This window comes from Physeter macrocephalus, chromosome 5 (assembly GCF_002837175.3).
Source record: "Physeter macrocephalus isolate SW-GA chromosome 5, ASM283717v5, whole genome shotgun sequence".
NCBI classification, from domain to species: domain Eukaryota; kingdom Metazoa; phylum Chordata; class Mammalia; order Artiodactyla; family Physeteridae; genus Physeter; species Physeter macrocephalus.
The window spans coordinates 93,340,576-93,355,215 of NC_041218.1; the positions used below are offsets into that span (position 1 = coordinate 93,340,576).

Consider the following 14,640-nt stretch of genomic DNA (forward strand, 5'->3'; position numbering starts at 1 on the left):
GCCCGTGTGTTTCAGGTAACACTGCTTTCTCCCTTTGTCCCTTCAGCCTCAGGCTTCAGTGGCTTCTGGCTCTTGCACTAACCACTGTGTCACCTCACTGCCATACATGGCTTCCTAGCTCTTCCATTCCCTGTATAACAAGTCCCTGCACTAAATTCCCTCATTGAAAATACTTGACGTAGTTTCTGGTTAGACCCTGACTGCTCTACAGTAGATGATATTTTTAATTAAAACATTCTAATTTTATTTGAATTTGATACAACAAAAGAAAATGAAGTAGAAAATTTTTTTAACATGTGGGCATTACTTTCTAAAGGCTCTTTCTAGGTTAAGAAGAGAAATTATGAAAACCTCTCAGAAGTTAGAGTTGTTACTTGTAATACTTTTAACCGCTTTTCAATTTTAGACAGTAAAGGTAGGCAGTTCATGAAAAATTAGTACTCGTGCTTCCTGTCACCTTTCTCTTCACAATTTTTTAGTTACATTATTTTTATTTTGTTTATAACATTCACATTTTATTCTGTAACCATAATTTCCATAGTTGCTTAGTATTTGTAAAGTTACATATTTAAACCAGTTATATTTCTCTAGAATGTAAGTTTCACACTGCCAAGCTGGGCTATTTGCTTTGTTCATTGATAGATTCAAAGCAACTAGAAGAGTGTCTGGCACTGATAAATACTTGTTGAATAAATTTTTTACCACAGTTATTCACTTTCTTAGTTTAAATTTTAATTTCTCTCCTAACTGGCTGGATTTCATTGTGGTATATGTGTATATGTTTAAACAAGCACACACCTACACACAGAGTTTTTTCCTCACTCAAGAAAAGCTCAGGCTTGCTGTGCTGCTTGAGTTCCTTCATGTTGGCAGATATGGGCTGTTGTCTTCTGGCATTAGATGTTCTTTGCTCATTTTACTGAATGAACTATCAATACTGGTGTAATAAATTGTCACTAATTCTTTACAATTCTAGTAGCCAGTGCCCTCCTATTGCAGTTATTTTTGATTGTAAGCTTTTATCCAGTTGTTAGCCACATCCATTTGTTTTTTGTTTGTTTAATTTTTTTGCGCAGTGCCACACGGCATGTGGGATCTTAGTTCCCCAACCAGGGATGAGACCCGCGCCGTCTGCAGTGGAAGTGCGGAGTCTTAACCACTGGACTGCCAGGGAAGTCCCACCACGTGCATTTGTGTTCAAAAGTTTTAAATGTTTTTTTTTTTTGACAGGGTCATATTATCTCTGATGACATTCTTCAATAAGTCAACACATATTTTTGTGAGTACCTTCTGCTAAATACTGTGTATTATACAAATATGAATTACTAATGGATACTATCCTCTAGGAGCTTGTCTTGTAGGGCGGATAAAATAAGCATGTTGCTACAATATGAAGTAGAGAGTGATGTCTTAAACATAGTTCTGAAGGGGCAGTAATTACCAAGAGGAATGAAGGAAATGCACATTTATTGAAGGCCTGTTATTTGGCAAGGGATAAAGAGCCTTCACAGACGTTATCTCCTGATCTTCAGACCAACTCTGCAAGGAATGTTATTATTATTCCCATTTTACTGATACAGAAATTGAGCTTGAGTAATCATCCAGTATAACACAGGGAGAGTTGAGATTTGAACCCAGTTCTGCCTGATTCCAAAGCTCTTTCTCTGCTACATACATTACCTACTGCGAGGTTGAGTCAGAGAAGGCTTGATGGGGAAAGCGGCACCTGAGCAGGTGCCTTGATGGGTAGGTAGGTTTCCAGGTGGGAATAAGAACTGCAAATCCATGCCTAGTATTTTCCTCAACTGAGGGACAGGTGGGTTTTAAATCTACTCTCAAGAAACTTTTCGTTCATTTGGAGATCCAGTTCTGAGGGGGTAGCTATTACCAAATACCGGAAAGAAACACCACGTAGCCCTCATTCTTGAGTTTCCTGGCATTCTTTTCTTTTTTTTTTTTGGCCGCACCGTGTGGCATGCGGGATCTTAGTTCCCTGACCAGGGGTTGAATCTGTGCCCCCTGCATTGGAAGCTCGGAGTCTTAACCACTGGACCACCAGGGAAGTCCCTTTCCTGGCATTCTTTGATCTTGGATATCTACTTCCTCATCACCCCTCTGCGCAGACACACAGGGATTAATGCTTCCAGGTGCAAAGATTTACCCTTCCTCTTGGACATTTCTAGAATAGTATAAGCTCTTCGAAGCAGCATGGGAGATAGAAAGTAGTGGTTTTCAAACTTAAATTCCATGCCATCAGGGCACTTCAACATTTCAGTGAGTCAAAACTACCATTTAAAAAAAAATAAATTTATTTATTTAATTTATTTTATTTTTGGCTGCACTGGGTCTTCGTTGCTGCGCGTGGGCTTTCTCTAGTTGCGGCGACTGGGGTCTCCTCTTCGTTGCGCCGCGTGGGCTTCTCATTGCGGTGGCTTCTCTTGTTGCGGAGCACGGGCTCTAGGCGCGTGGGCTTCAGTCGTTGTGGTTCGCGGGCTCTAGAGCACAGGCTCAGCGGCCATGGCTCACGGGCCCAGTTGCTCCGCGACATGTGGGATCTTCCCGGACCAGGGCTCAAACCTGTGTCCCCTGCATTGGCAGGCGGATTCTTAACCACTGTGCCACCAGGGAAGCCCTACCATTTTTTTTTTTAAGGGACAGAATAGAATAGAAATAGCAGAAAGCATTGCATACAGTAAGGGTGAGTACAGTTTCATGACACATAGTTATGTATATGTGTGTAAGTTTGTGTTTATGTACTGGGCTATGATGTAAAATATATTTCTGACAGTGACAGACATTTCTTTAACAGTAACAAGGCCTATTTACAAACCTAGTATACCAGGGAGGTCTGAAAGCCCCTTCCAGCTGGCATGGAGTGGCAGCTGGGGATACGGTCAAGTCTAGGAAACAGTATGACAGACTGGTTGCTCACAGCAGTTTAAAACTGCCAAGCATTCTTTCAGAAATGTGGTGAGAAAAGAACCAAACAATGATCTCTTAGCAGAGGAGCTGTAGGGAGGGGCAGGCTTATCCAGCTCAAAGGATACCCACGGCAAAACAGCCCTTCTCAGAAGAGAAGGCAGGCTGCAGGGCCTCTCGAGATCAAAGGTTCCTATCCAAATGGGTAAATATATTGCCAGGCCTCAAAGGATAGAGTGGGAAAATGCCTTTAATCAGCAATTTTCAGTCCTTATAGTCTTCCTTCTCATTCCCTGAATCTGTCTCGCCCGGTTTTTGATGGTGTTTGGAAAGCTGGCTGCTATGGTAATATGCTGGTGCTGTTTCAAGAGCTGGTATGGAGAGGAGGAAGCTGGGACTGTGTGAGGCTGGAGTGCTAATCAAGCTTGAAGGCCACTCACACAACTGACTCCAGTAACCAGAAGTCAAGAGACTTGGCTAAACATCAGGCTTGTTTTGTGTGTGCATCAGTGTGCTGAGGTCCAAAACTTCCTTACTGACCCTACTGTCAAACCTCCAACCCATATTTATGGGTAATAATGAAATTGTAGCTAACATTTAACACTCATTTAATAATGGGCCAACTGCTATGCTGTCATCTCATTTAATCTTTACTATCAACTTAAGAAGCAATGACTATAGTAACTACCCTGGTAATAATAAGTACCATTTAATGAGGGCTCACTGTGTGCCAGTAGGTCCTAAGTGCTTTAGCAAGAAAAGAACATTTAATTCTCACAATGACCCTGAAGGTAGGTACTATTATTACCCCCATTTTACAAATGAAGGAAGTCAGCCACAAGATTAGGTAATCTGCCTCAAGTCTCACAACTGTGCTGGGCTTTAATGCCGAAGTCCATATATTTAATTACTATAGTCTACTATGTTTCCCATCCATTTCTACTTATCAAACTTGTTCATGTATAGTGGACACTGTCCTGATCAGTTCTCTTATTGACAGTTCACTCACACTTGCTGGCATTTTGGCCATCACAGAGGGTTCTCTGGCTTCTTGGTCAATTCTTAAGTGTAATGGTATTGATTCCCCCCTACCCAAATTTAAGATCTGCTCATTGTTTTTGAATCTATCTTGCTGGATTGTGTTGTTTATATAAATACATCATGCTAGGTTTTGTTTATATGCTCTTTCTTAACTGTTACTCTGAACTTTTACTTTCCAAGGTTCTCTACAATCATACCTTATTTTATTTTTCAGTACTCCCAAACATGGTTCAACAGTACAAAGTGAAGCTGATCACTGTCCTGTTTAGAGCTATGACAATTCTCACATCTGTGCCCTTGCTCTTTCTTGTTTGATGTGCCTCTTTCATCGCTCTCCTCATCTTCAAATGCTATCCTATTCCTCAAGGGTCACTTTAAATCCTTCTGTAAGGCCTACCTAACTTCCCTCAGCTCTACTGCTCAAAATTTTCTCTGAATGTAGGTAGCACTGCATTCTCCTGAAACACTTAGACTGTAATTCTGGGTTTTACTTATTTCTATAAATGCTAGCCTGTATGGTCCTGGATGTCGGGACCATTATTTATACAGTTCTTGCCTTCTGCAGTCTCAGGCACTACAGGGTGATAACAACTAAAAGAGTAATAAGGAGGGCCTTCCCTGGCGGCCCAGTGGTTAAGACTCGGCGCTTCCACGGCAGGGGCTCGGGTTTGATCCCTGGTCGGGGAACTAAGATCCCATATGCTGCACGGTGCAGCCAAAGAAAAGGAAAACAAAAAAGCATTAAGGAGATGAAGGTTATTGCCCTGATCTGGTATCGAGGAGTCTCATACAAGCTCTCTGATACCCATCCTATGTTTTTTATAGGTAAACAGTGCTATGTAAATGCAAGGTCATCAAACACCTTGAAGAGCGTTAGCTTATAATTCATAGGCTAGCAGATGTCTATCAGGAAGATGAAAATATGATATGCACCTTGGTGCTTCCGATAGTCCACTATGATGACATTTCATTTTTATAAACCTTAGGACAGTACCAAGCTATAGAATAAGTATAAATGTTGACTTTCAATAAAGAAATTGTGACTGATTACAGTACACAGGTTACCAACAATGGATACCAGAGGGCAGTAATAAAATATGTCTATATACGGTTTCACTTATCAATTTAGGTGAAGAAATTTATATGTCATGCTGCTACTGCACTGGTACAGTGAGGCAACTACAGTTAAGGGGAAAGTGAATATAGAGCACAGGTGCTTAAAGCAATGCATAAAAGCAGCAGAGGTCAAATCAAATAATTCAACAAATGTTTATCTAACATTTTATCAACAAGAAATCTAAAGTAAGTGAGTTTCCTTTCAGTAATTTTCATAACAACTTGATGCACCACAAAATGCTGACACAACTTTTGACTTACATATTATATTATGTAAAACAGATTGCAGGCTCTTTTTTCATTCTAATTCTTTAAATATTAACATCAGCAGACACTAATATTATTATTCTGAACCTGGATTTGCATCATCTGAAGTATGGCTGATAGGCTAAATATGAGGATAGGAAAAAATAAAAAGAGCACTTCCTAGGTGAAAACTACCTTCTTTTATACCCCAAATTGGTGAAAAATGCCTGATCATATCAGCACTGTATTTAGAGAAATAGGGAGGAATGGGAGAAAGGTTAAGCTTCCCCCCAACCTGCAAAAGAAAACAAAAAATGCCCAGCAATTGAAAGCATCTTGAAAACCACTTAGTAATACAGAAACTTACATTTTAACAAAAGCAGGAGTAACTCTGATTCACAATTCTCCTTAGTTGTGAATGCACCTAAAAACCTGTTTATAAAGCTGCAGATATAGTGGGAAAGCCTTTAAAAAGATCCCAGTAAAACATTCAGCAGATAACACAGAACACTTATAGTATTACTCATCATATTATTATTCAAAGCTCTTACTGTTTAACTATACAGATAGAGCACATCGCTACACATACTTTATTCGAAATTCAGCACCATGAAACCACTTCTCTAAGAGGTCAATACAATAATCTCTGATTGATCCAGGAACTCTGGCACTGAAAGCGTGCATAACACAAGGTAATGATGTCGTCACCGAGGGACGACAAGAATAGAACCCAAATCCCTTGACTCCCCAGCTTGTGTTTTCCACTAATTGTGCTCCTTTCTACTCATTCGGGAGCATCAAGTGTGAAGGGTTGGAGAAGGGAGTGGACACAGATGCGCCAGGGTCGCGAGGTAGAGACCGCCTTGAAGGTCCTCAGGAATCACTCTTTGGCACTTGCCTTTTGTTTCGGCTGAGGACGATGCAAGCTACAGCAACCACCGACCCGTGGGACCAAGAACTGGAACTAGGTACTGCCCGTGGCGGTAACTGTCTCCTCCTCATTTCAGGCCTTTCCTCTTTTCACCGTTCCCTCGCGGCCAGCCCTAACGTGCTCTCCCCAATGGGCTCGGCTCAGCTCTACAGCAACCACCGACCCGTGGGACCAAGAACTGGAACTAGGTACTGCCCGTGGCGGTAACTGTCTCCTCCTCATTTCAGGCCTTTCCTCTTTTCACCGTTCCCTCGCGGCCAGCCCTAACGTGCTCTCCCCAATGGGCTCAGCTCCGCTCTGCACTGGAGTCCCCGCTGTCTCCTAACAAGACGCGGCTACGCTGCATCCGTCCTCCACCTGGCCCCGCGTCCAGTCCTTAGTAGGGGTGGTGTGTGTGCGTGTGTGTGTGTGCGCGCGCGTGTTTGGTGGGGGAGGGTTTCTAGCGCCACAAGCGCCCTAGAAAATGAGCGCTAATCAAGCGTTAGAAATGGGCTTCAACTGTTAGCAACTTTAGAGTATCTACGGGGGTAGATACCCGTCAGCTCTGCCTGGGTCTGTGCAGCTTGTCACGACAAAGCAAAAAGGAGACCATATGCACAGAGCCTTTCTCTCTAGCTGGGAGCCTCATACAGCTCAACCATCCCCAGGGCAACCTCCCGCTGGAGGACGCCTTCTAGAGCGCGCGTGTTTACACTTTTCCTGGACCGGGGGGGCGGGGACCGTAGCTCGCAGACTCTAGGGGATTCCAAACCGTTACTCCGCCCGCCGAGGTGGGGCCAGCCCAACGGCCGAGCCTGCGCAGTGTGCCTGGCAGGCTCCAGGGTCCCGGCGCACTACAAGTCCCAGAAGGCAATGCTCCGCGGGGCCGGCAGCCGCCTTACCTGCTGCGAGCTTAGTCCTGTGGATACTACCGGCTTTCCCCCTCCCCCGTTCCCATCGGTCTCCTCCACAGTTAAAGGCTACTTCCTTTGGAAGCACATAAGAGGAAGCCTTAGCAGCCTCCACATTGAAGCTCTCCGCGTACTCGTTCTTTCTCTGCTCGAATTATGCCTGACTCCCTCACCGGAGTCGGCTAGCGGACACGAGATGAGGAAACCTTTGGAGGCCCCAACCCGGGCAACCTGGTTGCACTTCCGCCTCCCAGGCTCCGGAAGGTATCGCGCACGCGCTCCCTGCGACTCCGGCGCGGTTGACTTCCGCTCCCACTGTGCCCTGCGAGCCGAATCATGGATCACACTGGTAAGGAGGCGGAGGCAGTGGGGGTCCTGGTTCCATGCCCCCTGGCCGGCCTGGAACTGGTCGCCCAGCGAGCATAGAGGGTTTACGCTCGCCCTACAGCATTGGGGTGTGGCGGCGAGAAAGAAATCTCACAGACCCCTCCGCGTGTCCGACCAGGGCCTGCTACTTCCTGGCCTACCCTCCGGTGTGGTACCTACAGCCTCGGTGCCGGCAGCAGCCGTTCCTTCTCTGTTTCTGCGGGTCTCCGAGCCGGGACGGCGGGCGGCGCGGGCTTCGCGGGGAGGAGAGAGCGCTGGCTCTTTTTGTCCTCGTTTTGGGTGCTCTGCCCTACGTTATGGGGACTGGCGGGTAGATTCCAATCTCGGAGTCGGGGAAGCCTCATTACGCTGGGAGTCGATACGCGAGAGTGGGTTGGAGACTTCCTGCTGTCTCAGTCAGCTTTGGGCGGGTGCTGCGGTGGTCACCGCCTGTCGTTTTTGTCTCTCCGGTCTTTCATGGACTAGAGGTGGGAGAAGGGAGTCAGATATGGTTTTCGGAATCATATCGGGAGCAGCTTTTCTGCTTAAGCCCAAAGCATGCCCCGCGCTTCGGCTGTGGTCCTTAACCATCAATCTTGAGCTTAAAATCAAGATAGTCTCATTCCTTTCTCCAAGTAAGAATGGCTTCACTCTTTGTTGTGTGTTTTTTGGCTTTTGCTTCTTTGTGGTTTTTGGATATTGAATGAGTGCATTTGGAGTTAGATACTGCTCCGTTCAGTTATATCAGCCATATTACAAGTAGGGGGGGAAAGGCTTTTTCCAGTATTAAGTATTGTTTAGGATTCCTCAGTCATCAAGTGTCTACTTAATTTCATATATATATGTATACACATATATATGTATAAATATGTTATGTGTGTATGTATACACACACATAGATATATATACACACTCTTTTAGGCTTGGAAATGAAATGGTAAAGAAGACGGACTGAGTCCCTCTCCACTTGGAGGTTACGTTCTATTGGGAAAGACAGTAAACAAGTTTTTAAAAATACTTATGTTTACAGATTATGATGAGTGCTTTGAAGAGGGTAAACGGGTGCTCTGTTAAAGACTATTAGGAGGGAGGTTCAGAGACGGTGGTCAGGGAAGGTCTTTCTGGAAAAGTACATTTGTAAGCTGAAATCTGATGGATGAGAAGAATCCAGCGTGGAATAAATCACGGGGAAAGCATTTAGAGCAAGTACAAAGACTCTGAGGGAGGAAAATTTAGAGAAGACCAGTCAGCTGCACCTAGTTAACTAGAGGGAAAGAACCGGAAAATGGGATTGGAAAGGAAGGCAGGAGTCAGGTCGTGCAAGACTTTGAAGTCCATGGTAAAGATTTGAATGTTATTTTAAATGCAATATGAAGCCATTGATCAGAAGTAGAGGAGGAACATAATCTCTTTTAAAAAACATAATAGGTTGTTTTATGGAGAATGGTGTAAGAGAAGGCAAGAATAATAGAAAATAGAAAATTTAGGAGGTGATTGCAATAGATCAGAAGGGAGGCTTGGCTTAGTGAAGGTGGCTGGTTTAGTGAAAAAGGGAGTGGGCAGATTCAGTGAATCTTTTGGTGATAGAACTCCAACAGGCACTGGTGGATTGGTTTGGAAGCATGTGAGAGAAAGGAAATGTGCCTAGGGTTCTAGTTTGAGTGGTGTCCATTACTGGAAGACTTGGGAGGAAAACAGTTTTTTTTAAGGAGCAGAGGTGAGAAATGGGAATTTGGGAACAAGATTTTGGACTGCTAAGTAAGAGATGTGTGTTGAGACATACAAGGGGAGATGTCAAGTGAAGATCAGAGGGAAGTTTGTTTGGGACTTAGTACCACAAATCACTTAAGGCAGAAGAGAAGAGGGCCTAGAACCAGGCTCTAAGGAACTCTAGTGTTTGGAAATTTTATAGAATCGAAACTCTGGGATCTTGGTGTTAGAGTAGCAGACATGCCACGTTAGCAAATGTTTTTCATTTGAGCATCTTACTGGAATTTTGGGAGTCAAGCAGCTTCCACAGTTTAGAGAATGTTACGTTAGGAAATTGTAATGTGGGTGGGTGTGTATCTCCATATTTATTATCCTAGTTCTCTAAGTTAAAAGTTTGCCTAAGTAAGTAAAAGTCATCTGAACATGAAAATATTCACTAATGAACTGACCATTTAAAAAATTAGTTCCTGCTCAGATATCCCTGCTTAACACCAGCTTCTTTTTTATTCTTTTAGTTAATTTCATTTAACGGCAGTGTCCTTAGTGTTTCATATCAGGAAATGGTATAAAATGCTGTACATTGATTATGATTACAGAAGATTCCGATTGTCATGAAATTCATAAATGTGAATTCGGTAATTATTTGAATCACAAATAAAATCATTGGCAAGTGAGGAAATGCCAGTTAGCCAGTGAATTGAAGACCTTATGACAGGATAGGCATCTCAAAAGGATGTTTCTAATATCAAAGGATTAATAGAGGCCCTTGGGGAAATTGATGAAACCCTCTAATGTTATGCAAAAATGACTGGTTTTGTAATCTTGCTGAAAAAGTCAGTCATAAAATAAAGGCTATCCTGTGGTGGTTTTATAATAGAATTTTGCTGGAAAAATTATTCCAGGAAACTCCTACTTAACACTTGATTCATTCTTTGGCTATTCTAAGAATTAGCACTTAGTTGTAACTATAACCTAAATTTTGTAAAAATATTTCTTGGTTCCTTTAATTCAAGATAAAATTCTACACAAATCTTTTAAAAACCTATATAATATAAAAGTGTTATGCCTTTTTAAAGTGGATTTCACTTTATATGGCCAGTTCTAGCCTTAATTCTCACTTTGTATAATATCCACAGACTTTTGTTGTTAGGGCTTTATGTTTGTAGTTGTCTTATTCAAAAGGAAATTATGCTGTATGTTCTGATTCTTAATAAAACCCCCAAAACTCTAAGACAAACCCAGAGTGATGTCACTATTAACTGCTGTACTTTGCTTATGAACTTGCAGTCTGAGGCAGGCTGCAAGCTGTTAGAGGGCAGCAGGCTCTGGAAAGCCATAATAGGCTAAACAAGCCACAGTAGTGACCACAGGTGTCCACGGTGGTGTGAAAAAGACTTGTAGTAATGAAGTGTTGGTATTTTGATCATTCATCAAGGTGAAACTGTTAAGAGTCCTTTTACTATCTGAAAGACAGCACTGAACTATCTACAACAACTTTTTTTAGTTCATTGGAAAATCAGGAATACCTATTGAGCAAAAAAAAAAAGAAATTCATTCTATCTTATCTGTCTTTTTGCTATTACATTGCTTGTAGGTATTTTTACATAAATAAGCAACTAGAGTGAAAGCAGATGAAATACATTATTCAAATTGTTAATACATTTTGTGAAGTGTTGAGAGTTGATCAAGTTGGATGTATCCTAACTTGACTTTGGCTATCCCTGAAATCCCTTTTCCATGAATTTTTTTTTGGGGTTAGCTATTATGAAAGTAATAATAGAAAGTAGACGGAAAGATATTTAAATTAATAATTAAGGACTGATTTTGAATTGTGTTCTATCCTTCCGAAAGAGTGCAAATTGATGTGAGTTCAGCGTGTGTCTGTAATTCTAGTACCCTTGGAGATCATTAGTACTAATTAGGATACTACTTCCAAATTTGGCTTTACTGAATTTAATGTGGACAGTTTGGCTATCACTCTGGATTGTACTGTCTAATGCAGTGGCAGTTACACAGCCTTGTTCACTAATTGTCATGTTTAAAACATTACTATTAAAAAAATTATTTGCATTTCCTATTTTAGGGCATTTCCCTTTCTGTCTTTAGTAGGTAAAGGTAAATATTTTCTGGATTGTAATATCTTGTCATGGACTTGAAGAAAAGGTGGCTTTTAATCTTCAAATAGAGTCAGTTTTATGAAATAATGCTCCTATTACTCATGGGATGTGAGTGAATTTAATTCATAAGCTAATAACAGACAGGGACGTAGAAAGTTTCAGTTATTTAGGCCAAGTACAGAAAACTTGCATCCTCCTAAACTAATTTTCCATTACAATGCTGACCAAGAATAACACAGTCACATGTGTACATCTAGAAATGTTATAGCACAAGTACATTAGTGCATGTTTTTACTACTAAATGGTGCAATACTTTTTACTATATTCCTGAATGCTTTTTAGAAAAACGATTTTACACTTAAGAGAATAATCACATCCCTAAAACTAACTTCATTTTCAGTGCATTATTTATTTAATTTTACCATTGTCAGTGTTAGTTTTGTGTTTCCAGTATTATTGATTGTCCTGATATCGATGCAGATTACTAAATTTACTGAGTGCCTACTTTGCATACTTGATGGAGATAGTGATGGTTTTCTTTCTTTTTGTTCTTCTTCCTTTACTTTTCTTTTTCTTTTCTTAAAAAATCTCTTATAGTTCCAAGACAGAGGTTCTTATCTTAGGCTCATGAAGGGTTTTATGGTTCTGTAAATCCCTCTGGAAAAATGGAAAATTTTTTTGTCCATTTTTTTAGGGAGAGGTTCTGTAACTTTTGTCAACTCTTTAAAGGTTCCATATCTCAAAAAGCATTGCTTTAAGGGTTTGTGCAAAATAGAGAAAATTAGTACTTGAACTTATGTAGCATAGTATTTAAAATCAGAAACCAGATATTCAACCCTTGATAATGTTGGGTATGTTGCTTTAATACCTGTGGCAGAATAATCTTCAAAAAGAAGAACTAAAAGAAATTACAACTTTTTTTCTAACATAGACAATGAGTTACAAGGCACTAATAGTTCTGGATCATTGGGTGGTCTTGATGTTCGAAGACGAATTCCTATAAAGCTCATCTCCAAACAAGGGAACAAAGCCAAAGCTTCACCTCGAACTCCAAGGACTATAAACAGGATGCCTGCAAAGGCTCCAGCTGGTGATGAAGGTAATTTGTTTAAACTAATAGGTCCAAAAGTCTTTCTTTTATATCTGATTCCACCAAATAAGCCATGTGATTTTATTTACCTTTAGTCACCTCTTTTTTTATCTTTTATACTCTCTTCCTTCTTCAGTCTTTGACTTCTCATTTTGGCATATTTTACTTTTCTCTCCCTTTATAAATATTTTTGGTTTATTTTCTTGTTGAAAGTAACACTGCCTATTGTTTAAAAAAATCTAAACAATATTGCAGAAAACATATTGAAAGTAAAATTGTCCCTCGCCCCCCATAATTATTCTCTTCCCAAATAATCCCTGGTATGACTTTTTCATAGTTACTTTATAACTGCCCTTTCTTCATGCAAGATGCATGTGAGATTTTGCCTTCTCAGTACATACAGTTGTATCTCATTTAAGAAAATAGGTTTAGGTATTTCACTTACAGATAATACCATAATTTATTTAACAATTTTTCTATTTTTTGCTGTTAAAAACAATTTTGTAGTAAATATCCTTGTATATGTACCTTAGTATGTATATTTTGTAGAATTTAAACTTTGCATGAATTTGGGCATCTTAGAACTTGGTGGATTTTAGAATTTGTACATTTTAGAATTTGACAGATGTCGCCAAATGGCCCTTTAAAAACAGTACATCACCTTATACTCCCACACCAATATTGGTACTAATAACCTTTACAAATTTTTGTTCTGATACACATTTCTTTAATTATGAGTGGGGCTGTATATCTTTTCATAGTACTGGTCATTTCTTTTGCCTAGGATCTACCTGTTCATTTCCTTTTCCCTTTTTTTTTTCCTGTTTGATTGTCTTGATTTTTATGAGTTCTTTCTTTGTAAATTAATATATTGTGTATTACATTACAATATATGACAATACAATATATTGTCATATATTGTATATATTCTCCATTTGTCTTTTGAGTTTTATATATAAAATTTTTATTGTAGAAAAGCTTGACGATTCTATGTAATCGGATATCCAGTCTTTTCTAGTGTGACATCTGGGTTTTTTGTCATCGTTAGAAAGGCCTTTCCCCATTTCATGAGTATAAAACAGTTTCCCCATCTTACCCTTTAGTACAGGGTCAGCAAACTATGGCCTATTGGCCAAATCCAGTCCTGTCGTTTTGTAAATAAAGTTTTATTGGGACACATCCGTGCCTGTGGCTGCTATTCACACTATATTGGCATAGTTGAGTAATTTCAGGTATGGCCTACAGAGCCTAAAATATTTACTTAACTGGCCTTTAAGCAGGAAAAGTTTGCTGACCCCTGCTCTGGAACTTTTATAGATATGTATTTGGTTATTAAAACAAAAAGGAGGTATGGGCTTGAAGTGGAAGGGAATGAAGAGATAACTGAGAGGAAAGGGATAGAAAGGGGATTTTAGCTTTTTTGCATTGTTTTACTGTTACACAAGAATTTATTTATACATTACTGTGTAGTTTTAAAAAAGTATTTAAAAACCAAAAAGGCCAAAGTGGGGGTACACTAGGTTATTGATAGAGCAGCAGTAGCTGGTATGTTATCTATATAAATATGTATGTAGCTTAATGATGGGAGTACAAGTTGAACTACTCTGAAAAATGATAATGGGCTCCTAACTTTCTTGGCTGTTGTTCTGCTCAATAATTTTTTTTTTTAGATAAGTAGAAAAGTTAACTTACCTTATTTTGAGTTTTAGATGACAGCAGCTTTTATAAGGTATAAATGGACCATATAAGAACCTAGGGTCACTGAGATGTAACTTATAAGAACTCTACATTTGTGTTGGAGGTAATTAGATAGCAGTACACTGGTATGTATGTCTGTATCAGGTTCAAAAAATTCTTGCATCTGTGCGTGTGTGTCTGTCTCCGTTTGTGTTTGTGTGTCTGTATGCAGATGCTGTAATGTAGCCATGTGGGTAAAGTTAAAACTTCTGTGCTTTGGCTACTCTGTTTACCAGTTCTAGCGCCAAAAGAGTCGTGAGAAGCCTGGCACCTTGGAGGGATAGATTTGTCTTCTCAGCTTTACTTTAGGTAATTGGATTCTACCTAGAATCCCCATAAGACTGTTTGCTGGTTTTTTGTTTTTTGTTTTTTTTGTTTTTGTTTTTGTTTTTGTTTTTGTGGTACGCGGGCCTCTCACTGCTCTGGCCTCTCCCGTTGTGGAGCACAGGCTCCGGACGCGCAGGCTTAGCGGCCACG

The 14,640-nt window shown here is 40.5% G+C and overlaps 1 protein-coding gene across 2 annotated transcripts in view; it reads left to right on the forward strand.

The window, feature by feature from the left end:
* Positions 1 to 7,340: 7,340 nt before the first annotated feature.
* The window catches only part of CBLL1 (Cbl proto-oncogene like 1), a 14,616-nt gene continuing 7,316 nt past the window's right edge, over positions 7,341 to 14,640 (forward strand). Inside the window, exons 1-2 of one of the 2 annotated variants that reach the window (XM_007105332.4) lie at positions 7,341 to 7,492; positions 12,268 to 12,435. In XM_007105332.4, coding sequence (XP_007105394.1) covers positions 7,480 to 7,492; positions 12,268 to 12,435 — 181 coding nt within the window. In that variant the 5' untranslated portion in view covers positions 7,341 to 7,479. The remainder of the gene's footprint in view (positions 7,493 to 12,267; positions 12,436 to 14,640) is intronic. The other variant, XM_007105331.4, reaches the window with a different exon arrangement.